Below are 27,220 nucleotides of genomic sequence, written 5' to 3' on the forward strand. Positions count from 1 at the left end.
GGATCTCTCCAAACAGGTCAGGGACAAAGTTGTGGAGTACAGATGGGTTATAAAAAAAATATCCAAAACTTTGAACATCCCACAGAGCACAATTAAATCCATTATTAAAAAATGGAAAGAATATCGCACCACAACAAACCTGCCAAGAGAGGGCCGCCCACCAAAACTCACGGACCAGGCATGGAGGGCATTAATCAGAGAGGCAACAAAGAGACCAAAGATAACCCTGAAGGAGCCGCAAAGCTCCACAGCGGAGATTGGAGTATCTGACCATAGAACCACTTTAAGCCGTACACTCTACAGAGCTGGGCTTTACGGAACAGTTGCCAGAAAAAAATAAGCAAACACATTTGGTGTTCGCCAAAAGGCATGTGGAAGACTCCACAAACATATGGAAGAAGGTACTCTGGTCAGATGAGAATAAAATTGAGCTTTTTGGCCATCAAGGAAAACACTATGTCTTGCACAAACCCAACACCTTGCATCACCCCGAGAACCCTATCCCCACAGTAAAGCATGGTGGTGGCAGCATCATGCTGTTGGGATATTTTTCATCGGCAGGGACTGGGAAACTGGTCAGAACGGAAGGAATGATGGATGGCGCTAAATATAGGGAAATTCTTGAGGAAAACCTGTTTCAGTCTTCCAGAGATTTGAGACTGGGACGGAGGTTCACCTTCCAGCAGGACAATGACCCTAAGCATACTGCTAAAGCAACACTCGACTGGTTTAAGGGGAAACATTTAAATGTCTTGGAATGGCTTAGTCAAAGCCCAGACCTAAATCCAATTGAGAATCTGTGCTATGACTTAAAGATTGCTGTACACCAGCAGGAACCCATCCAACTTGAAGGAGCTGTCCTCATGAGAGCCAGTTTCATCATAGCGCCTGATGGTTTTTGTGACTGCACTTGAAGAAACTTTCAAAGTTCTTGAAATGTTCTGCATTGGCTGACTTTCATGTCTTAAAGTAATGATGGACTGTCATATCTCTTTGCTTATTTGAGCTGTTCATGCCATAATATGGACTTGGTCTTTTACCAAATCAGGCTATCTTCTGTATACCACCTCTACCTTGTCACAACACAACTGATTAGCTCAAATGCATTAGAAGGAAAGAAATTCCACAAATTCACTTTTAACAAGGCACACCTGTTAATTGAAATGCACTCCAGGTGATTACCTCATGAAGCTGGTTGAAAGATTTCCAAGAGTGTGCAATGTTGTTATCAAGGCAAAGGGTGGCTATTTTGAAGAATCTAAAATCTAAAATATATTTAGATTTGTTTAACAATTTTTTGGTTACTACATGATTCCATTTGTGTTGTTTCATAGTTTTGATGTCTTCAAAATTATTCTACAATGTAGAAAATAGTCAAAATGAAGAAAAACCCTTGAATGAGTAGGTGTGTCTGAACCTTTGACTGGTACTGTACATGTCAGTACATACACACAACAAGTACGTCACATGGGGAGAGGTGTTGTGCCTTGAGGTGTTGCTTTATTTGTTTTTTGAAATCAGATTTTCTGTTTACTTGCACTGTGTAATATGGAAGGGAGTTCCATGCACTCATTGCTTTGTATAATACTGTACATTTCCTTGAATTTGTTCTGGACCTGGGAACTGTGAAAAGACCCCTGGTGGCCTGTCTGGTAGGGTAAGTGTGTGTGTCAGTGCTGTGTGTAAGTTGACTAGGCAAACAATTTAGAATTTTCAACACATTGTTTCTTATAAAAACAAGAAGTGATGCAGTCAGTCTTTCCTCAACTCTTAGCCAAGAGAGATCCTCGGAGCTCCCAGCCTCACCAGACCGTGAGGCTGCCTGAAGACCGGCCCATTCAACATCATCAGCTGTCATCATATGGTGAGAAACATCTCGGTCCCGAAGGCAAAAACCCTGTGCTACCCAGGAGCACGAGTACAGGACATAACAAGGCTGCTTCCGACTGTTCTACCACAGATGCCGGGAGCTGACACTGTCGTAGTCCATGTGGGGTAGAACGACATCAGGAGGGCTAGCTTGGAACATTTGAAAATTAACTGATTTTAGCATTAAAAGACGGCCAATAATTTCAGGTCCAGTACAATCGTTGGGCCGCGGGTGTGAAAGATTCAGCAGACTGCTGGCATTACACATCTGGCTAAAAGACTACTGTAGCTCTGCTGGAGTCACTTCTATTGATAACTTTGACACCTTCTGGAAACAGAAGATACTCTACAGGAGTCCATCATCTTGGCTCCTGGACCTTGTCCACGCATTTCAAGGCTGCATTGAAACAATGACTGGTAAATGATCCAAGACCAGCTCAGTTAATCCCTACCATTGTGAAAATGAGTCGTCATAATGCTGCATCACATTTACATGATCTTAGGGGCATTGGGAAACACAATGTAAGTAATTTAATGTATGTACTCCTAATTGCACCGAATACATCTGTTTATCCTACAGCTATTGTAAGCAGTAATCATAAGCCTATAAACCAGAGTTACACTGTTACACTGTTAGCACTGAGGTGGTGTGCAATAGTAGGAAGACCACTTTATGCAGCTCACCCTGCACTATCAGCTCCAATGTAAATAACATGAGTAAGTCTACCTCTGATAAGCTTCCCAGTAAAGAATTAAAAACAATCAAGCAACCCAGAAAAGTGCTAAAAATAGCCCATATTAACATATGTAGCCTAAGAACAAGGTCCATGAAGTCAATAACTTGCTTGTAACAGATGACATTCCTATTCTGACTATCTCTGAAACTCACTTAGATAATACCTTTGATGATACAGTGGTAGCAATACATGGTTAATAACATCTACCGAAAAGACAGAAATGCCAACGGAGGCGGTGTTGCGTTCTATATTCAGAACCACATTCCTGTAAAGCTTAGAGACGATCTAATGTTAAATACTTTTGAAGTAATATGGCTACAGGTTAATCTGCCTCACCTAAAGCCCATTCTTGTGGGAAATTGCTATAGACCACCAAGTGCTAACAGTCACTGTCAGGATAATATGTGTGAAATGCTTGATAATGTATGTGATATCAACAGAGAAGTATATTTTCTGGGTGATTTAAATATTGACTGGCTATCATCAAGCTGCCCACTCAAGAAAAAACTTCAAACTGTAACCAGTGCCTGAAACCTGGGTCAGATTGTCAGTCAACCTACCAGGGTAGTTACAAACAGCACAGGAATTAAATCATCAACTTACTAATGCTGCATACGTTTGTTTTAAAGCAGTATCCAAATCCACGCAGCCATTAAGAAAATGACTTTAAAGACTGTTAAATCCCCTTGGATTGATGAGGATTTGAAAAATTGAGTCTGGCAGCCCAACTGATTGGCAAACGTACTGCAAATTAAGAAATAATGTGACTAAAGTAAATAAAAATAAAAATAAACTACACTATGAAACAAATATAAATTATTTAAAGAATGATAGTAAAAAGCTTTGGGGCACCTTAAATGAAATTTTGGGAAAAAAGCCAACTCATCTAATTCATTCATTGAATCAGATGGCTCATTCATCACAAAGCCCACTGATATTGCAAACTACTTTAATTACTTTTTCATTGGCAAGTTAAGCAAACTTAGGGATGACATGCCAGCAACAAACGCTGACACTACACATCCAAGTATATCGGACCAAATTATGAAAGACAAGAATTGTACTTTTGAATTCCTTAAAGTCAGTGTGGAAGAGTTAATAAATTATTGTTGTCTATCAACAATGACAAGCCACCGGGGTCTGACAATCTGGATGGGAAACTACTGAGGATAATAGCAGACGATATTGCCACTCCTATTTGCCACATCTTCAATTTAAGCCTACTAGAGAGCGTGTGCCCTCAGGCCTGGAGGGAAGCTAAAGTAATTCCGCTACCCAAGAATAGTAAAGCCCCCTTTACTGGCTCAAATAGCCGACCAATCAGCCTGTTACAAACCCTTACTAACCTTCTGGAAAAAAATTGTACTTGATCAGATACAATGCTATTTCACAGTAAACAAATTGACAACAGAATTTCAGCATGCTTATAGGGAAGGACACTCAACAAGCACAGCACTTACACAAATAACTGATGATTGGCTGAGAAAAATTGATGATAAAATGATTTCGGGGGCTGTCTTCTTAGACTTCAGTGCAGCTTTTGACCTTATCGATCATAGTCTGCTGCTGAAAGCACGTATGTGTTATGACTTTACACACCCTGCTATAATGTGGATAAAGAGTTACTTGTCTCACAGAACATAGAGGGTGTTCTTTAATGGAAGACTCTCAAATATAATCCAGTTAGAATCAGGAATTCCCCAGGGTAGTTGTTTAGGCCCTTGGTTTTTAAACTTTTTACTAATGACATGCCACTGACTTTGATTAAAGCCAGAGTGTCTATGTATGCAGACGACTCAACATTATACACGTCAGCTACTACAGCGACTGAAATGACTGCAACACTCAACAAAGAGATGCAGTTAGTTTCAGATTGGGTGGCAAGGAATAAATTAGCCCTAAATATTTCTACAACTTAAAGTATTGTATTTGGAACAAAACACTCACTAAACCCTAACCCTCAACTAAATCTTGTAATAAATAATGTGGAAATTGAGCAAGTTGAGATGACTAAACTGCTTGGAGTAACCCTAGATTGTAAACCGTCATGGTCAAAACATATTGATGCCGTAGTAACTAAAATGGGGATAAGTCTGTTTATAATAAAGCGATGCTCTGCCTTCTTAACAACACTATCAACAAGGCAGGTCCTACAGGCCCTAGTTTTGTTGCACCTTGACTACTGTTCAGTCGTGTGGTCAGGTGCCACAAAAAAGGACTTAGGAAAATTGCAGTTGACTCAGAACAGGGCAGCACAGCTGGCCCTTGGATGTACAAAGAGAGCTAATATTTATATGTCAATCTCTCCTGGCTGAAAGTGGAGGAGAGATTGACTCATCACTACTTTTATTTATGAGAGGTATTGACATGTTGAATGCACCAAGCTGTTTGTCTAAACTACTGGCACACAGCTCGAACACCCATGCATACCCAACAAGACATGCCACAAGAGGTCTCTTCACAGTCCAGAACAGACTATGGGAGGCATGGAGTACTACATAGAGCCATGACTACATGGAACTCTATTCCACATCAAGTAACTGACGCAAGCAGTCAAATTATATTTTTTAACAGATAAAAAAAACACCTTATGGAACAGCGGGGACTGTGAAGCAACACAAACATACACAAACATACATACATACACTTAGTTTTAGTACTGTAAATATGTGGTAGTGGTGGAGTAGGGGTCTGAGGACACACAGTGTGTTGTGAAATCTGTGAATGTATTGTAATGTTTTTAAAATTGTATAAACTACCTTAATTTTGCTGGACCCCAGGAAGAGTAGCTGCTGCTTTGGCAGCAGCTAATGGGGATCCATAATAAATACAAATACAATGAAGAGCACAACATGCCGCTCTGTTTTGGGCCCGCTGCATTAACTAGGTCCTTCTATGCACCATTTGACTATATGACTGGACAATAATCAACATAAGATAAAACTAGAGCCTGCAGGAATTGATTTGTGGAGTGTGGTATCAAAAAAGCAGAGCATCTCTTTATTACGGACAGACCTCTCCCCATCTTTACAAGCATTGGATCTATATGTTTTGACCATGACAGTTTCCAATCTAAGGTAACACCAAGGAATTTAGTCTCCTCAACTTGTTCAGCAGCCGCACCATTCATTACCAGATTCAGCTGAGGTCTAGAACTTCAGGAATGATTTGTACCAAATACAATGCTCTTAGTTTTAGAGATGGTCAGGACCAGTTTATTACTGGCCACCCATTCCAAAACAGACTGCAACTCTTTGTTAAGGGTTTCAGTGACTTCATTAGCTGTGTTTGCTGATGTGTATATGGTTGAATCATTAGCATACATGGACACACATGTTTAATGCCAGTGGCAGGTCATTGGTAAAAATAGAAAAGAGTAGAGGGCCTAAAGAGCTGCCCTGTGGTACACCACACTTTACATGTTTGACATTAGGTCTATATCCACGATATGGCAGAGGTTGAAAAGCCATAACACATACGTTCTCTCAACAACAGGTTACGGTCAATAATATTAAAGGCTGCACTGAAATCTAACAGTACAGCTCCCACAATCTTTGTACTATCAATTTCTTTCAACCAATCATCAGTCATTTGTGTCAGTGCAGTACATGTTGAGTGCCCTTTTCTACAAGCATGCTGAACGTCTGTTGTTCATTTGTTTACAGAGAAATAACATTGTATTTGGACAAACACAATTTTTCTAACAGTTTGCTAAGAGCTGGGAGCAAGCTGATAGGTCTGCTGTTAGAACCAGTAAATGCCATTTCCCTCCAGGCGTGAGGACAAATACTTTCCTCTAGGCTCAGATTAAAGTTTTGACAGATAGGAGTGGCTACAGATTCAGCTACCATCCTCAAAAGCTTTCCATCTAAGTTTTCAATGCCAGGAGGTTTGTCAATATTGATAGATAACAATAATATTTCCACCTCTCCCACACTAACTTTACAAAATTCAAACTTGCAATGCTTTCTTAAATTGTTGTTATTTTTTATGCATGAGTACACTGGCTCAATGTTGTTGGCATTTCCTGCCTAAGTAATCATTAAAATAATTGGCAACATCAAATGGTTTTGTAATGAATAAGCCATCTGATTCGATGTAAGATGGAGTTGAATTTGTCTTTCTGAACATTATTTCATTTAAAGTTCTCCAAAGTTTTTTTATTGGTTTTATAATGCAGTTTATTTTTCTTTTTGTTGAGTTTAGTCACATAATTTCTTAATTTGCAGTAAGTCAGATGTGTGGCCAGACTTAGTCACTCCTTTTGCCCTATCTCTTTCAACCATACAGTTTTTCAATTCCTCATCAATCCATGGAACCTTAACAGTTCTAACAGTCAGGTGCATGTTTATCAATAACTGGAAGAAGCAATATCATAAATGCATCAAGTGCAGTGTCTGGAGGCTCCTTATTAATAATCACATCAGACCAACAAATATGTTTAACATCATCCACAAAGGAGTCACACCAAAATATTTTGTATACACTATTTTAGGCCCAGCTGAATCAAGTACATCTAAGACCAACAATGCAAGACTATTTTTTGGGATCGCAAGGACTTGAAGATCGACCAGCCACTGCTTTAGCCAATCACAGAGCCTCCTCTTCTCCACTCAACTCCACTCCTCCCTCTCTGACAGATGCCTCTGTACATTGGACCATGTGCACAACAGGAATGTGGCACCTCCCTCCTTTCTCTGTCAGAGCCCTCATTAGAAAACCCTTTAAAACCATTTAAAACCATTTCAACTCTGTTTATCTAGGCCTGTGTGTGTCAGGAATTGCATGTGTTTGTGTGTGTGCCATGTGTGTGCGTGCCATGTGTGGGGGGTGACTTCATGTTGGTGTGTGCGTCCGTGCATATGTGTGTGTGTGTGTGTGTGTGTGTGCACGCGCGTTCGTGCATGTGTATGTCAGTGACTGTGTATGTGTGTGTTTACAATATGCTGGGCATCCTAGCTGGTTCAGCTCTAGTATGAGGGCTGTTTTATGAAAGCAGTGTTTGTCGTGTTCTGTGATACTGTTGGTTTTTACCAGGCCTATGGGAGTTCGACCAGGCCTGTTGCCTATGGGCTGATAACTACAGGAGGGTTACAGGCAGGGCTTTAGGACGGTAAATCAGGGTTTACAGAGGAAGGTGGCATGACAGGAAACACCCCAATAAAATACTGGAGTCTGCTGTTGGTCACATTTTACCCTCTAACTGACCACAACACTGGAGGCTGTTCCTCCCTCCCTCCCAACCTCCCTCCCCTCTCTCTTTATCTATCTCTCTCTCTCTGTCTGTCTATTTCTCGGTCCTCTCTCTCCCTCACTCTCTTCCCCTCCAACCCTTCCTCTCTCTCTCTCTCTCTCTCTCTCCCTCCCTCCCTTCCTCCCTCCCCCCTTACTCTCTCTATTTGTAAACTTCCCTGTCATAACTCAGCACCAAGCTGTTAAAGCTGCCAGCTCCGTTTTCGAGCCCAGCTCCCGTCAGCCATTAATACAGCAACAGCCTGTTAATGGGCTGAACAAGTCAATCACAGAGCCTCCATAGATAGCTAACAGGCTCCATAGATAGCTAATAGCCTCCATATATAGCTACTAGCCTCCGTAGACAGCCAACAGCCCCCATAGATAGCTAACAGTCTCCATAGATAGCTAACAGCCTCCATAGATAGCTAACAGCCTGCAAAAATAGCTAACAGCCCATAGATACCTAACAGTCTCCATAGATAGCTAATAGCCTCCATAGATAGCTAACAGCCACCATAGATAGCTAACAGCCACCATAGATAGCTAACAGGCCATAGCATTAGCTATATTAGATCCTGCTCGAGCCCTTCAGGTAACACACTGGCAGCGTTCTGGGGGGTTACTGGGACTGTTACTGGGACTACTCATAGACAAGTCTGCCTCTCCCTCTTTCACTCACACACACGCACGCAGGCAAGCATGTACATGACACACACACACTAGTGGGGACACAGAGACATGGATTATTAACACTGTTAAAAAATGAATTGTGAAGTGGAGGAGGGTGGGGGGATGCTAGAACAAGGTCGCTCCATATAGACTTGCTCTTGTAGGTGGTCAGCCCACCCCTGCAAAGGCCCCCTTCCACTCCCCCAGTTCTGTACTCTGTGTCATAATGTAGGTAGCACTTTGTGTATGTAGGTAACTGTGTACATAGGTAACTGCGTGCACCTACATAAAACTGTGTGTAAAACTGTGTGCATGAAGGTAAAACTGTGTGTATGAAGGTAGAACTGTGTGTGTAGATGAAACAATTTAGCAGAATAATTCCTGTTACTAATACATAATGAAACACAGCTGCGGTTGTAATAGCTTGTCTCTGTCTCCTTTGTGCTGATAGACCAGCAGCCATGTTCTGTGTGTTTCAACAGACAGACAGACATACATACAAGTAGTTTAAAGTAGCATGTATTTGTTAACAGGGCGTGTTGGCTGGTGTGCTGCTCTCTCCCCCTCCTCCCCAAGCTGAGCCCAGGAAAAGCCCTGTCCGGACATAAAACACTACATTTTAAATAGCTTTTGTCATTAATGCTTTATTAATTGCCTGGGGCAACACTAACCCGACACGGGGTGTTCTAGAAATATCTGACACTTTGAGGTCAGAGCTGTTCCCGCTGTGTTACAGAGTGACCGTGGTGGTGGTTCAGCGTTTCTCTGTCTGTGTCCCAAATGGCACCCTATTCTCTATATAGTGCACTACTTTTGAGCAGGGCTAATAGGGAGCCATTTGGGATACAAACCTCTGACTGCTCCTCTGAGGAAGGAAGGAGAGGATTTCTTTCTTTCTTTGTCTTCAGCCTTTGTTCACATAGAGTACAGCACTCCTTTCTTTTTTAAAGTAATGTTTTTTTTATATAAGAGGTAAATCAAGTATGTATTTTTAAGTGTTTTAGTTATGCACAGTGTACCATGTCTCTGTTCCTCAGTTTGAGCACAGTGTTATTTATAATTCATGGGATATATATTTTATTGTGACGTTTCCTTCTGGGTTGAAAACCGATGAACAGACCCACCGTAGACACAGATACAGAGTATTTTACATTGAGCAGAGGTTGTTTCATGGACACACACATACCTGAATGCACGCACGCACACACACACACACACACACACACACACACACACACACACACACACACACACACACACACACACACACACACACACACACACACACACACACACACACACACACACACACACACACACACACACAGTGACACAAAGACACACACACACACAGTGACACAAAGACACACACCCTGACGTCTGAGGTGTCTCTCTGGCAGTGCCTCCAGGAGCGGGTGATGGCTGAAAAGGTCCGGTCTGGATGGTCAAACTTGTTGTTGTTAGCTTTCAGGAAGAACGTGGTGAAAGGCTCCTGCAAGAGAAAACACACACACATTTTACGTTGAGGAAAGGATGTTTCATGGACACACACACCCACACACACACACACACACACACACACACACACACACAAACAAACAAACGAACACACATAACACCCCCATTCCAAACCATACTGTCAGTGAACTAGATTTTCTATTGCATGTTCAGAATGAATAATTTCTACTCCTCTAAGGAGAGCTAATAGCTGAATTCTACTGGTTGTGACAGAGAGAAGGGACAATGAGAATGTCTCTTATTGGAACCATAGATGCGGTAAAGAGGTCAATGGAACGCAGACTGTGGGGGATAGAATTTTTATTTTATTTATTTAACCTTTATTTAACTAGGTAAGTCAGTTAAGAATAAATTCTTATTTACAATGACGGCCTACCCCGGCCAGACCCAGACGACATTGGGTCAATTGTGTGCCACCCTATGGGACTCCCAATCACGGCCGGTTGTGATTCAGCCTGGACTCAAACCAGGGTCTGTAGTGACACCTCAAGCACTGAGATGCAGTGCCTTAGACCGCAGCGCCACTTGGGAGCCCAGAAGAAGAAGAAGGACGCCGGGCTGTTGCAAAGAGGAGATTCGCAATCTTTCCCCCTGTCACGCCCTGACCTGAGAGTGCCGTTTTTCTCTGTTTGGTTAGGTCAGGGTGTGACATGGGGTGGGCATTCTATGTGTTATATGTCTATGTTGTCTTTTTCTTTGATTGGCCCAGTATGGTTTCCAATCAGAGGCAGCTGTCTATCGTTGTCTCTGATTGGGAATCATACTTAGGCAGCCCTTTTCCCTCCTTCAGTGTGGGATCTTGTCTTTGTGTTGCATGTGTTTGCACGCCTAGCTTTTTGTTCATTGTATTGTTTATTGTTTTTGCTGGTTCACATTGAAAATAAAGTATGATGAACCCAACTCACGCTGCGCCTTGGTCTACCTTTAACGACGAACATCACACCCCCACGGCATCTTTCCCCAATACCTTTCCATGGCATTTCCATTGTTTGGGTCGAGTTCCATTGACCTCTTTACCACATCTATGGTGTGTTTCTGTGTATGTGAGGTTCCTGACAAGTGTCTGTCTGTCTGTCTGTCTGTCTGTCTGTCTGTCTGTCCTCCCCTACTGTACATTACCCACAATGCCTTAGGGAGTATTAATTACAGTGCTGGTCGCCGGGAGCGACGGTGGTAATTGGCTGATACCGTATGTGGTGTTCCCAGTCTGAGATGGAGACAGTGTTCTGATGGGGGGGATGTAGGGTGGAGAGGAGGAGAGGAGGAGTGTGGGTAGTGAGGAGAGGTGTAAGTGCTGTCAGAGGAACTCTTCTAATTCAACAGACCCTCTGCTAATGAGGGGAAGAGGAGGAGGAGAGTGGCAGGCAAAGGGAGAACAGGGGGAGGGTGCTACTAACTCCCCATCAAGCTTTCTCCAATTAACGAGCTGCCTAACATATCAGATATGGCCAAACCCCAGGAGGGGTAACCCTTTATCACACCATTTGGATTCCACTGGTATTTACTAAACACTAGATAGTATCAATGTCCTTTCAACTGTGTAGATTGTGTGACTTACTATCTAACTAACATACTAGCTGCCATTTTGAACATATTAATTTGGATAAAAAACTACTTACAGTACCAGTAAAATGTCTGGACACACCTACTCATTCAAGGGTTTTTCTTTATTTTTACTATTTTCTTCATTGTAGAACAATAGTGAAGACAACAAAACTATGAAATAACCAATAACCATAAACAAAAAAGTGTTAAACAAATAAAAATATATTTGAGATTTGAGATTCTTCAAAGTAGCCACCCTTTGCCTTGATGACAGCTTTGCTGAGCACTTGTTGGCTGCTTTTCCTTCACTCTACGTTCCAACTCATCCCAAACCATCTCAATTGGGTTGAGGTTGGGGGATTGTGGAGGCCAGGTCATCTGATGCAGCACTCCATCACTCTCCTTCCTGGTCAAATAGCCCTTACACAGCCTGGAGGTGTGTTGGGTCATTGTCCTGTTGAAAAACAAATTATAGTCCCACCTAGCGCAAACCAGATGGGATGGCGTATCACTGTAGAATACTGTGGTAGCCATGCTGGTTAAGTGTACCTTGAATTCTAACCAAAAATCTTAAATTCAGACCAAAGGACAGATTTCCACCGGTCTAATGTCCATTGCTCGTGTTTCTTAGCCCAAGCAAGTCTCTTCTTCTTATTGGTGTCCTTTAGTAGTGGTTTCTTTGCAGAAATTCGACCATGAAGGCCTGATTCAGACCATGAAGGCCTGTCTCCTGTGAACAGTTGATGTTGAGATGTATCTGTTACTTGAACTCTGTCAAGCATTTATTTGGGCTGCAATTTCTGAGGTTGGTAACTCTAATTAACTTCTCCTCGGCAGCAAAGGTAACTCTGGGTTTTCCTTTCCTGGGCGGTCCTCATGACAGCCAGTTTCATCATAGCGCTTGATGGTTTCTGTGACTGCACTTGAAGAAACTTTCAAAGTTCTTGACTGACCTTCATGCCTTAAAGTAATGATGGACTGTCATTTCTCTTTGCTTATTTGAGCTGTTCTTGTCAAAATATGGATTTGGTCTATCTTCTGTATACCACCCCTACCTTGTCACAACACAACCGATTGGCTCAAACGCATTAAGAAAAAAATTCCACAAATTCACTTTTAACAAGGCACACCTGTTAATTTAAATGCATTCCAGGTGACTACCTCATGAAGCTGATTGAGAGAAGGCCAAGAGTGTGCAAAGCTGTCATCAAGGCAAAGGGTGGCTACTTTGAAGAATCTCAAATATAAAATATATTTTGATTTGTTTAACAATTTTTTGGCTACTACATGATTCCTTATGTGTTATTTCATAGTTTTGATGTCTTCAATATTATTCTACAATGAAGAAAATAGTAAAAATAAAGAAAAACCCTTGAATGAGTAGGTGTGTCCAAACTTTTTACTGGTACTGTACGTCTACACTCAAACGTCTAAAATCAGATAGAAAAAACGTAGAAATGATTAATGGACTTTTTTTTAATCAACAACCCACTTTTGCAGGTATAGGGTACAATGAATAGGGGATTGGGTGGATGGTGTATAGAGTACGTACTATCCTGAGCAGCCAGAGCATGGTGGAGTTAGCGGTGGAGTAGTGGGTGTTGTAGTGATATGGGGGGGTCTGGTCCTCTTCCCACGTCTCGTAGCGCTCTGCATAGAACACAGCACGCTTCGGGTTCAATGCTCCAATTGGCTGAGGAAGAAACAGGAAGAAAATAAGTTATATACAGTAGATAGAGCATATTATGTTCAGTATATAACTGATGTTTAAGACTTCGTAGACAGGCAGCTCCTAGAGCAGGGTGGTCAAACAAACGGCCCCCAGGCCAAATGAGACATTTGAATGTGTCCCGCCATGTTGTTATGGTAAAAAAACGCCACAGCCCTCCAGGAGTTTAGTAAGATCTGCTATTGATATTACAGTAATGAGTTAGTCAATGGATAAATCAAGAAATACATGACTTTACAACCCAACTGTTGGTCTTTGATAGAGTGTTTCATTCTTCCACCATAACTCTGGAACAGAGGCCAAGTCAATATTACATTCTGGGTCCCAGCCTCTCTGTATTATGCCGACACTGTGTCCCAAATAGCAACCCATTCCCAATATAGAGTACAACTTTTGACCAGGGCCCATAGGGCTCTGGGCAAAAGCAGTACACTCTGTAGGTAATAGGATGCAATTTGGGATGGGACCTACGCCAATATTATGACACTGAGACTCACTCTGGGTCCCAAGCCTTTGCTTTCTCATGTGTTTTTAAAGGCAATCTAATTAGTCCATTAAAATTGATTTAGTGGAGGTTAAATTGCTTTCTCTGTCTTTTCAATCACCCTGACCCACAGGCAGGCCTTGGAGGTACATTGGCAGTCAATATTAATACACTCAGTGCTAAAGATACAGTGTGTGTGTGTGTTTGTGTGTGTGTGTGTGTGTGTGTGTGTGTGTGTGTGTGTGTGTGTGTGTGTGTGTGTGTGTGTGTGTGTGTGTGTGTGTGTGTGTGTGTGTGTGTGTGTGTGTGTGTGTGTGTGTGTGTGTGTGTGTGTGTGTGTGTGTGTGTGTGTGTGTGTGTTTTATGCACGAGGCGGCCATATCTCGGATTGACCACAGAAATCATGGGAAATCTACCCCAACAAAGCCCTTGATGGTGCCGGACAACAAGGCTGACGTTTTACGTATTCTTAACCAATTGTTTTTTTCTTTGCAACTTATTTTTTAACTTATTTTGTACATAATGTTGCTGCTACCGTCTCTTATGACCCGAAAATAACTTCTGGACATCAGAACTGCCAACGAGCCCGGCGTGAATGATATACTGTTTTCTCGGAAACAGGCCCAGATCCCCGTCATTTGCGTGAAGACAAGGCGGAGAAAAAGGGGCCAGTAGGCGATTGAATAAACCCCCACTTCCTGCCATTCTGCTAGAAAAATAAAATTGCTGACCTACGCGGAAGATTAAACTACCAATGGGTCATTCAAAACTGTAATATCTTATGCTTCACGGAGTCGTGGCTGAATGACGACATTATCAACATCCAGCTGGCTGGTTATATGCTGTATCGTTAGGACAGAACAGCGGTAAGACAAGGGGCGGAGTACTATGTATGTTTATAAATAACAGCGGGTGCACGATAGCTAAGGAAGTCTAGAGGTTTTGCTCACCTGAGGTAGAGTATCTCATGATAAGCTGTAGACCACACTATCTACAGTTGAACTCAGAAGTTTACATACACCTTAGCCAAATACATTTAAACTCAGTTTTTCACAATTCCTGACATCTAATCCAAGTAAAAATTCCCTGTCTTAGGTCTGTTAGGATCACCACTTTATTTTAAGAATGTGAAATGTCAGAATAATAGTAGAGAGAATGATTTATTTCAGCTTTTATTTCTTTCATCAAATTCCCAGTGGGTCAGAAGTTTACATACACTCAATTAGTATTTGGTAGCATTGCCTATAAATTCTTTAACTTGGGTCAAACATTTCGGGTAGCCTTCCCCAAGCTTCCCACAATAAGTTGGGTGAATTTTGGCCCATTCCTCCTTACAGAGCTTTTTTTTTTAAAATTTTTTGTCAGTTCTGCTCACAATTATTTTTTATAGGATTGAGGTCAGGGCTTTGTGATGGCCACTCCAATAACTTGACTTTGTTGCCCTTAAGCCATTTTGCCACAACTTTGGAAGTATGCTTGGGGTCCATTTGGAAGACTCATTTGCAACCAAGCTTTAACTTCCTGACTGATGTCTTGAGATGTTGCTTCAATATATCCACATCATTTTCATTACTCATGATGCCATCTATTTTGTGAAGTGCACCAGTCCCTCCTGCAGCAAAGCACCCCCACAACATGATGCTGCCACCACCATGCTTCACGGTTGGGGAGGTGTTCTTCGGCTTGCAAGCCTCCCCCTTTTTCCTCCAAACATAACGGTGGTCATTATGGCCAAACAGTTCTATTTTTGTTTCATCAGACCAGAGGACATTGCTCCAAAAAGTACGATCTTTGTCCCCATGTGCAGTTGCAAACCGTAGTCTGGCTTTTTTATAGCGGTTTTGGAGCAGTGGCTTCTTCCTTGCTGAGCGGCTTTTCAGGTTATGTCGATATAGAACTCGTTTTACTGTGGATATAAATACTTTTGTACCTGTTTCCTCCAGCATCTTCACAAGGTCCTTTGCTGTTGTTCTGGGATTGATTTGCACTTTTCACACCAAAGTACGTTCATCTCTAGGAGACAGAACGCGTCTCCCTCCTGATCAGTATGACGGCTGCGTGATCCCACGGTGTTTATACTTGTTTACTATTGTTTGTACAGATGAACGTGGTACCTTCAGGCGTTTGGAAATTGCTCCCAAGGATGAACCAGACTTGTGGAGGTCTACAATTTTTTTCTGAGGTCTTGGCTGATTTCTTTTGATTTTCCCATGACGTCAAGCAAAGAGACACTGAGTTTGAAGGTAGACCTTAAAATACATCCACAGGTACACCTCCAATTAACTCAAATAATGTCAATTAGCCTATCAGAAGCTTCTAAAGCCATGACATAATTTCAGGAATTTTTCAAGCTGTTTAAAGGCACAGTCAACAGTATGTAAACTTCTGACCCACTGGAATTGTGATACAGTGAATTATAAGTGAAATAATATGTCTGTAAACAATTGTTGGAAAAATTACTTGTGTCATGCACAAAGTAGATGTCCTAACCGACTTGCCAAAACAACAGTTTGTTAACAAGATATTTGTGGAGTGGTTGAAAAACGAGTTTTAATGACTCCAACATAAGTGTATGTAAACTTTCGACTTCAACTGTACCTAGAGAGTTTTCATCTGTATTTTTTGTAGCTGTCTACATACCACCACAGACCGATGCTGGCACTAAGACTGCACTAAATGAGCTGTATTCAGCCATAAGCAAACAGGAAAACGCTCACCCAGAGGCGGTGCTCCAAGTAGCCGGGAACTTTAAAGCAGGGAAATTTAAATCCGTCTTACAAAATTTCTATCAGCATGTTTAATGTGCAACCAGAGGGAAAGAAAACATAGGGACCACCTTCACTCCACACACAGAGACGCATACAAAGCTCTCGCCCTCCATTTGGCAAATCTGACCATAATTCTATCCTCCTGATTCCTGCTTACAAGCAAAAATTAAAGCAGGAAGCACCAGTGACCTGGAGGAGTACACCACATCAGTCATTGGCTTCATCAATAAGTACATCGATGACGTCGTCCCCACAGTGACTGTACGTACATACCCCAACCAGAAGCCATGTATTATAGACAACATCCGCACTGAACTAAAGGGTAGAGCTGCTGCTTTCAAGGAGCGGGACACTAACCCGGAAGCTTATAAGAAATCCCGCTATGCCCTTCGACGAACCATCAAATAGGCAAAGTGTCAATACCGGACTAAGATCAAATTGTACTAAAGAGCACCAGCTGTTCCGGAAGACTGTGTGATCACGCTCGCCGCAGCCGATGTGAGTAAGACCTTTAAACAGGTCAACATTCACAAGGCCACAGGGCCAGACGGTCTACTAGGACGTGTACTGAAAGCATGCGCTGACCAACTGGCAAGTGTCTTCACTGACATTTTCAACCTCTCCCTGTCCGAGTCTGTAATACCAACATGTTTTAAGCAGACAAACATAGTCCCTTTGCCCAAGAACACTAAGGTAACCAACCTAAATGACTACTGACCCGTAGCACTCAAGTTTGTAGCCATGAAGTGCTTTGAAAGGCAGGTCATGGCTCACATCAACACCATTATCCCAGAAACCCTAGACCCACTCCAATTTACATACTGCCCTAACAGATCCACAGATGATGCAATCTCTATCGCACTCCACACTGCCGTTTCCCACCTGGTCAAAAGGAACACCTATGTGAGAATACTATTCATTGACTACAGCCCAGCATTCAACACCACAGTGCCCTCAAAGCTCATCAAATAGCTAAGGACCCTGGGACCAAACACCTCCCTCTGCAACTGGATCCTGGACTTCCTGACAGGCTGCTCCCAGGTGGTAAGGGTAGGTAACATCACATCCGCCACGCTGATCCTCAACACAGGGGCCCCTCAGGGGTGCGTGCACAGTCCTCTCCTGTACTCCCTGTTCACACATGACTGCACTGCCAGGCACGACTCCAACACGATAATTAAGTTTGCCGATGACACGACAATAGGCCTGATCACCGACAACAACGAGACAGCCTATAGGGAGGAGGTCAGATACCTGGCCATGTGGTACCAGGAAAACAACCTCTCCCTCAACGTGATCAAGACAAAGGAAATGTTTGTGGACTCCAGGAAAAAGAGGACCGAGCACGCCCCCATTCTCATCGACGGGGCTATAGTGGAGCAGTTTGAGAGCTTCAAGTTCCTTGGTGTCCACATCACCAACAAACTAACATGGTCCAAGCACACCAAGACCGTCGTGAAGAGGGCACGACAAAACCTATTCCCCCTCAGGAGACTGAAAAGTTTTGGCATGGATCCTCAGATCCTCAAAAGGTTCTACAGCTGCACCATCGAAAACATCCTGACTGGTTGCATCACTGCCTGGTATGGCAACTGCTCGGCCTCCGACTGCTAGGCACTTCAGAGGGTAGTGCGTACAGCCCAGTACATCACTGGGGCCAAGCTTCCTACCATCCAGGACCTGTACACCAGGCGGTGTCAGAGGAAGGCCCAAAAGATTGTCAAAGACTCCAGCCACCCTAGTCATAGACTCTTCTCTATGCTACCGCACGGCAAGTGGTACCCGAGCACCAAGTCAAGGTCCAAGAGGTTTCTTAACAGCTTCTACCCCCAAGCCATACCACTCCTGAACATCTAATGAAATGGCTACCCAGACTATTTGCATTGCCCCCCCCCCCCCCTCTTTTACACCACTGCTACTCTCTGTTGTTATCATCGATGTATAGTCACTTTAATAACTCTACCTACATGTACATATTACCTGAACTGCCCCCACACATTGACTCTGTACCTCCCTGTAAATAGTCTCGCTATTATTATTTTACTGCTGCTCTTTAATTACTTGTTACTTTTTTTTGTATTCTTACTCATATATTTTTTAAACTGCATTGTTTTTAAACTGCATTGTTTAAACTGCATTGTTGTATTCGGCGCATGTGACTAATACAATTTTATTTCATTTAATTTGATTCAGATGAGCTGCAGCTTGTGGCGAGTCAACGACAAAAAATAAAATGACTTTCATTTCAAATCATTAAGACTTGCCGTTACTCCAGAATTCCCATGGCTGGAGTTATATGAGTGTTACAACACAAAAATCTGCTTTCCAAATGGAATTTTATTCACTATATACACTACTTTTGACCAGAGGACCCTGGATATATAGTGAATAGGGTTCCATATGAGATGCAGCGTAGACAGTCTCGTCAACTTCATTATGTTCCCACAGCCCATACCTCCCTCTATGTGGCACAGAACACATGGCATTAGTAGGAATGTTTGACTTGCGCTCAACTCTCTCCCTCAAAACCAACTGGTCACGTCTGGTTTCCTTCTACGTTCCTTTCTTTCCTCTCCAACATAATGACCGTCCACATCAATGTTAGCACGATGAGGGAGAATGGAAGAGAAGTTTATTGAGATCTGCTGAGATTTACGGGGTGATAATAGGCTGTCAGGTGGCGTCTGGGGCCAGCTGTGATTGGGCTGTGGGCTACAGGAAGACAGACAGGTTGTTAAACATCCAGGAGGAACCAGGCTGGTCTCAGTCAGCTTAGCCCAATCATAGCTGCAGCTGGACAGCACAGCCAGCTAATAGGACGGACTGGGTTTCAACAGCTAACATGCTCTCACAGCTAACATGGTCTCACAGCAAACATGGTCTCACAGCTAAAATGGTCTCACAGCTAACATAGTCTCACAGCTAACATGGTCTCACAGCTAACATGGTCCCACAGCAAACATGGTCTCATAGCTAGCGTAGTCTCATAGCTAACATAGTCTCACAGCTAAAATGGTCTCACAGCTAAAATGGTCTCACAGCTAACATAGTCTCACAGCTAACATGGTCTCATAGCAAACATAGTCTCATAGCTAGCATAGTCTCACAGCTAACATGGTCTCATAGCTAACATAGTCTCACAGCTAATATGGTCTCATAACTAACATGGCCTCACAGCTAACATGGTCTGACAGCTAACATAGTCGCAAATCTAATATGGTCTCACAGCTAATGTGGTCTCATAGCTAACATGGTCTCACAGCTAACATGATCTCATAGCTAACTTGGTCTCATAGCTAACTTGGTCTCACAGCTAACGTGGTCTGATAGTTAGCTAAGAACCCCAAATACAAAGAGACTGTCAATATGAATATTTCCACTAAACCTAGCAGCGCGGACAAAACCGCGTCGACAAACGGTTAAAAGCAGCAGGTGGACGTCATATCGCCACAGAACATCGGCCGTCATTTTCTGTTTATTTCCAGACTATTCTACATCAAATCAAATCAAATTTTATTTGTCATATACACATGGTTAGCAGATGTTAATGCGAGTGTAGCGAAATGCTTGTGCTTCTAGTTCCGACCATGCAGTAATATCTAACAATTAATCTAACCTAACAATTTCACAACAACTACCTTATACACACAAGTGTAAAGGAATGAATAAGAATATGTACATAAAAATATATGAATGAGTGATGGCCGAACGGCATAGGCAAGATGCAGTAGATGGTATAGAGTACAGTATATACATATGAGATGGGTAATGTAGGGTATGTAAACATTATATAAAGTGGCATTGTTTAAAGTGGCTAGTGATACATTTATTACATACATTTTTCCATTATTAAAGTGGCTAGAGTTGAATGTTGAATTGCCACTGTTTGTCGACACACAGAAGGTGATTTACTGCGCATGGCTTACGTTGGTTATAGTGTGTCTTGTCTATTACATCTTACTGGCTTCCTCTGTCACCCTCACAGACAGCTCTTAGACTATAAAAAGATATGGGGGCTTTAGCCTGCAAAACTAGCTCATTAGTAAGACATTAAAAAGCTGTTAACATGGGTAGATAGTGTTGGGTCTTAAGTGACCATAAGGCCCTTCTAAAGCTCTAAGCCTTTCACATGCATGCAGCACCATCAACCTGGCACCCTATTCCCTATATAGTATACTACTTTTGACCATGGTTCATAGGGTGCCATTTGGGTAACAAAAATGTTTGGCTAGTTCACTCAAACAAAACAACATCCATCTCTGGTTATACTCTGACCTTCTCTGTTGTTGATGTGTGACAGCTAGCTACCTAGCTAACTTTGCTACAATGTGGTATTTCATTGATTTCTTGACATTAACACACTTTAAAGCAACCAGGCATGTTAAGTGTGTTGATTCTAGTAGCATAGCAACTAAGTTTCTTAAGGTTAATTGATGGAACCATGTTGCTAATGTTTGATGCTAATGTTAGCAAGCTAAAGTGCTAAAATAGATACTGTGTGGGAGATAGGGATATAGGGTCCCGGTCAAAATTTGTGCACTATATAGGGAATAGGGTGCCATATGGGACCCCCTTCCGTGGCTGGTTAGTGGGGTAGAGTACTAAAAAAATCTCTAGCTTTCCTCTAACACACAGTAATCACCAGCTCCCTATTCCCAGGTGGTTATGTAAATACAGGACATGATAAGGAGACAATAAAAACAAGTGCTTTAGACAGCTCTGCATTTAGCTCCTTCTGAGTTCACTCCCATAAATAACACCTGACCTAGTGATATCTACCTGCACCACAAAACAAGACATGATCAAACTTAGCTGCTGGATTATAGGGCTGTCACATGCTACACTAGATAAACCACTCGTCACATGTAATTAGGATCATTCTCTGACTGCAGAGTAGCGACCCCAAAGTGAGGATCCAAGAGGAGCGCGTGTGTGTGTGTGTGTGTTGGTGTGTGTGCATGTGTGTGCATGCGAGTGTGTGGAACACAGAGAAAGTTCTGCAGTTCGTGTGGTAATATCTAGGCTAACTCTCAAGGAGACACACACACTGCATTTTTTATTTAAATGGAAATGACATCACGGTACAGTGCAGCGGCACTGTCAGGAGGAGTCACACGTGTTTTCTCTCTGGGGATTGTCAGAAGAAGCACCTTGAACAGCTACAATCAAGTTCTTCAGAGTTCTTCGTTTGGCTGGTTTCTCTCATGGTATAGGATTTCTGAAGATCAGTTGCAGTCTTTAAAACATTGATACAGTGATGCACGACTAGCACCACTAAATCTCCAGAGTTGTTTATGTAGCTAGCTACATTCCTAACATTCGCTACGACATACACAATAAACTTATCAGCAACTTTTGTTAACTCTTTTAAAAACATGAATAGGATTTGCTACAACAACTAAGCAGAGAAGGCAAATTAATGTAACTTCACAATGGTAAATACAGTATAATAGTGTAGCTACCCTGCGTTCATAAGCACATAGTATATGTGCACATTATGGTCCTGTGTGGCTCATTTGGTAGAGCATGGCACTTGCAACGCCAGAGTTTGCTCTAGATAAGAGCATCTGCTAAAGGACTAAAATGTGAAATGTAAATATATCAACTTTTCCAAGGGAGCTAGATGTCTTGGAGCCATCGAAAACGTGAAGGGTTCTGGTTCATAAGGTTGCAGGTCCGAAGACCACCACGGACAAGCCCCCACTCCCTCCCCTTTTCATAACAGTAGCTATGAGGTAAAGTAGATCAGGTACATATGTCTGCTGTCACTTCACAGCTTTGGCTGTTCCTCCCTGAGAGAAGTTTTGACAGAGTCACATCACATCACTTCCTTTCAGAGACACACAAAAGAAGGTAGAACAACATCCGTGATAAAGCTCTAGATTGTTAAGAAGAGCACACTCAGTATGCCTTCATATAGGATTATCAGCGTTTCCACTCCATCAACTAACAGCTATGAGGAGATGAGCTTCCCTTTCCCATCAGCCACCTGTCAGTCAGCAGGAAATAATCATTAAAGCCTAATGAACCGCTCCACCACACAACTGTACCGCTGACATAGCGGGTGTGTGTGTATGGGTTGTGTGTGTGTGTGCTCCACAGGCCTGTGATCTGACAGTAGGAATGCTCCACTATGGCCCTGAGGCAGAGAACACTCTGTTCAGTTGGATTTAACACGGATGACATGCTGACTGATCAACAGGTAAATTGCAGGCATGTGCAGGTGTGTGTAGGTGTGTGTAGCACACTAAACCAGGTGTGTGAGAGGATTAAGTGGTGTATCATCCGGGAGCTATAGTACATTTAGCCTGCTGGTATTGGCACCCAAAATATCACTGGATGGCTGCTTCCCAAATGGAACTGTATTCCCAGCATAGTGCACTACTTTCGACCAGCGCCCTATAGGGCCTGGTCAAAAGTAGAGCACTATATAGGAAGATGTTTGTGTTTCAGAGTAAGGTGGTTTTACATGACTCTGTTCAAAAGACTTACTGTATCTCTCAGAGTTCCTCCCTATTTCCTCATTCCCCCTGCTCTTTATCTAATCTGTTTATATATTAGAGAAATCAATCCCCTTCATTCTAGTTCAGTCCTTTACTAGCTGGTACCTCTGGAGGTAGAAGGCCTGGGGTTGGAGGTGTGTGTGTGTACGTGTGTGAGTAGTGTGTGTGTGTGTGTGTGTGTGTGTGTGTGTGTGTGTGTGTGTGTGTGTGTGTGTGTGTGTGTGTGTGTGTGTGTGTGTGTGTGTGTGTGTGTACGAGCCCTGGGGTTTCAAGGACAACTGTCAGGAGACAGAGGCCTGTGAACTCATGGTAATGAAGGCAGCTCAGCCTGTAAACAGCATGGGAGGATGTCACTGGAATACATTACAATACATAACTGTCTCCCTGGGCCAGAGGGCTCGAGCTCTCTCAGACACACACACACACACGGCCCACCTGGCTGTGTACAGACTGAAGCCGCCACAGGGTGACAAGAGCAGAAACGACAGCAGGAAGACACAGGAAAGCTGTGTGTGTGTGTGTGTGTGTGTGTGTGTGTGTGTGTGTGTGTGTGTGTGTGTGTGTGTGTGTGTGTGTGTGTGTGTGTGTGTGTGTGTGTGTGTGTGTGTGTGTGTGTGTGTGTGTGTGTGTGTGTGTGTGTGTGTGTGTGTGTTTTACTGTAGACCTGCTGCCAGAGTGAACACTGAATTATACTGGATCACCCACTATACTACCTACCTGAACAACTCAAACCAAATGTTGTCTTTTTCAATTCCAACAGGGCTGAGTAGAAATTTTCACACAGTGACTTTCTACACTGGCTGGGTGAAACTGGTATAAACCAAGTGCAGAGGAGATTACCCTTACAGACTACTGTTAGGAGGGAAGTGTATTCACTGACATTATTAGTACACATGCCTACCAGGGTGCTTAAGTTGTGGTTATTTCTTATTTTCATCGTGAGTTCAGCAATCTCTCTCATTTCTATACCCTACTTCCCCCCTTCCTGCTTTTTCCTCCTTCCCTCCCCTGTCTCCCTGCTTTTCCCTCCTTCCCTCCTGGCTTTTCCCCCTCCTTCCCTCCCTGCCTCCCTGCTTTTCCCTCCTTCCCCCCTGCTTTCCCCTCCTTCCCTCCCTGCCTCCCTGCTTTTCCCTCCTTCCCCCCTTGCTTTTCCCCTCCTTCCCTCCCTGCCTCCCTGCTTTTCCCTCCTTCCCCCTGCTTTTCCCTCCTTCCCTTTCTGCCTCCCTGCTTTTCCCTCCTTCCCTCCCTGCCTCCCTGCTTTTCCCTCCTTTCCTCCCTGCTTGTCCCTCTGCTTCCCTCCCTCCCTAGCAAACATTTGTCTGGGATTTGAGGCGAAAATTGATAAAAAACGTTTGTGAAAATGAAGCTCAGAGAGAGTCAGGGAGTCGGCACTTTGAGAGCGAAAGGGAACGGGGTGAGGAGGGAGCGATAGAGTGAGAGAGAAGGAAAGCTCAGACAGGAATGTGATTGTTTTCAGGTCAGTGAGTCTGTGAGTTGTAGAGAGATAGAGAGAGAGAAAGAGATAAAGAGAGAGAGAGAGCTGCTAGGAAGTTAAACAGGGCCAGAAGCCCTCATCATACAGACACTAAAAACTCTCCTACTGTTGATGGTCGAGGACAGTACCATGCCAAACAGAGCAGAGACACTAGAACATTCCGTTTGTGCTGAGGCGATACAGTACCAAACAGAGCAGAGACACTTAAGCTGCTATTCCAGTGTTGGGATCTGTTAGGATGTTATGTTTGCGTACCAAATGGCACCCTAATCCCTATTTAATGCACCACTTTTGACCAGAGCCCTATTGGGACTGGTCAAATGTAGTGCATTATATAGTGAATATGTGGTATTCCAGTGTTAGGACCTGCGGTGATGTTAAACTATCAGCTCCTTCTCTACATTCCAGCGCTGGGTTCAGACTGAGCACATGATGCAAATTCCCCCCCCCCCCCCCCCCAGTCCTGCAGGTTGTATAACAGAATGACAGTACCTTGGAGAGATCTCTGAAGTTGCCCGGCAGGGTGAGGTCCAGCTCCTCGGACTCATAGTTGGTGAGAACCCAGGGAAACACGGCGTACTGGTTCAGATCGTTGTAGGTCCTCCCTACAGACAGACAGACAGAGATCTGTTAGATAAGTTCTGTGAGAGAAAAGAGGAGGGGATGAGGTGGGGCAGGGGAGGATGTGTGAGGGATGAAAACTGCAGGATACAGGGGAGAACTGCGGGGTACACACAAGGCTTAGGTTACTTTGGTGACCCAGCATGCAACATTCCATCAGAGCATTCCATTAGACTCTTCTCAGGTCAGCTTCCTGTTTCTGACAGAGTAACTTCCTGTCTGGGAGGACGACACCGCCTCTAATAGAGTCCTCAGTCTGCTCTCTGTGTGGAGGCCTTAGTGTGTGTGTGTGCCTCTGACCCTATTACGGGGGCTGAGTCACTGGCTTGCTAGTGCTCTCCCATGTCGTCCCTAGGAGGGGTGCATCACGTTGTTCCAGGCTTTTTTCCCGCTATACTCGACTTGAGTGGGTTGAGTCACTAACGTTATCTTCCTGTCCGGTCTTGCACCCCCTCGAGCTTGTGTGGTGGGGGAGATCTTTGTGGTCTGTACTCAGGGCAGTAGCAGTGCGTGGGTAAATTCACTGGGGAAGCCAAGCCAGGGGAAAAAAAGCCATATTACAACCTAGGGTGTGTGTTGTTTGCTCTATAACCTGTTAGTTCATATGCATGTCGACCGTGATATATAGGCCTAAGGCTGAGACAATAAAAATACCTAATTATATTTTTTCAACTTGAAATTTGATGACTTTTCCTAGAGTGACCCCAACATTAGAAAAAGTGAAACATTCCCTTTGTTCATATTTCCATGAAAGCTGTACACCACCAGGGTACAAAGATTTTCTTAGGGTCATTTTTGACCCAGCAGTTATAAAAAAATGTACACACCACAAAAACCCTACACACACACACACACACACACACACACACACACACACACACACACACACACACACACACACACACACACACACACACATACACACACACACACACACACACACACACACACACACGAGAAATTGAGATTATGTGTGCTACTAAACACGAAACACAAACGCACCGACATGAAACAGAGTCAATAACACCTGAGGAAAGAATCAAGGGGAGTGACAGATACAGTGAAGATAATCAAGGAGGTGATGGAGTCCAGGTGAGTGTCATGATGCGAATGTGCGCGAGACGATGGTGACAGGCGTGCGGGATAATCAGCAGCCTGATGACCTAGAGGACGGAGAGGGAGTATACGCCCATGTTTAGGAGCGAAGGGGTCTCCTGACGTGGTATATATGAAGTGTGTGTGTATAGTGTGTATACTGTATGTAGTGTGTGTAGTGTGTGTAGTGTCTATATGTAGTCTGTGGTGTATATGTAATTACAGAGATATAGAACTGTTCTCCTAGTCACCGTGTTGTCGTTGAGCATGCCTCATGTGACACCACCAGGCTAGCCTCCTGATTGGACATCCTGTGGTGGTTACCATGGATACTTCAGTCATGGCAGTGCCCACATGCAGATGTGAGAGCTTAGTTTTCCCCTTCAGTGGGATGATGGTTTTCAGATGGAACCCTAACTCAGCTATGAGAACTATGAGGAGTTCCTCAACATTCCATGTCGCCACAAGTCCTCTCTAATTTCACACTGCTATGGACTGGTCCAATCAGAAGACACTGTTATGGGCTGGTCCAATCAGAAGACACTGTTATGGGCTGGTCCAATCAGAAGACACTGCTATAGGCTGGTCCAATCAGCAAGCACTGTTATAGGATGGTCTAATCAGAAAACACTGCTATGGGCTGTCCAATCAGTAAGCACTGTTATGGGCTGGTCCAATCAGAAGACACAACTATTAGCTGGTCCAAACAGAATGCACTATTATGAGCCGGTCCAATCAGAGAACAGAGCTGTGGGTGTGATATCAACAACTTATTATAAAGCAGTATTACAAACTAGCAGCAAAGCCACAACAGCCAGTCAAACAGGACAGGACACCACTATCAGCACTGACACAATCGTTTTAATAAACCAAACCTATTTCACCTTTATTTAACCAGGTAGGCTAGTTGAGAACAAGTTCTCATTTGCAACTGCGACCTGGCCAAGATAAA

General features: G+C 43.3%; 1 protein-coding gene across 2 annotated transcripts in view; it reads right to left on the reverse strand.

The window, feature by feature from the left end:
• The window catches only part of LOC106580977 (neurobeachin), a 313,133-nt gene that overhangs the window by 36,559 nt on the left and 249,354 nt on the right, over nucleotides 1–27,220 (reverse strand). For both annotated transcript variants that reach the window (XM_045703701.2, XM_014162593.3), the window contains 3 exons: nucleotides 25,045–25,157; nucleotides 13,126–13,266; nucleotides 9,883–10,002 (listed from right to left, as the gene is read on the reverse strand). In XM_045703701.2, the coding sequence (XP_045559657.2) occupies nucleotides 9,883–10,002; nucleotides 13,126–13,266; nucleotides 25,045–25,157 (374 nt within the window). The remainder of the gene's footprint in view (nucleotides 1–9,882; nucleotides 10,003–13,125; nucleotides 13,267–25,044; nucleotides 25,158–27,220) is intronic.

This window comes from Salmo salar, chromosome 20 (assembly GCF_965601325.2).
Source record: "Salmo salar chromosome 20, fSalSal1, whole genome shotgun sequence".
In the NCBI taxonomy this organism is placed as follows: Eukaryota; Metazoa; Chordata; class Actinopteri; order Salmoniformes; family Salmonidae; genus Salmo; species Salmo salar.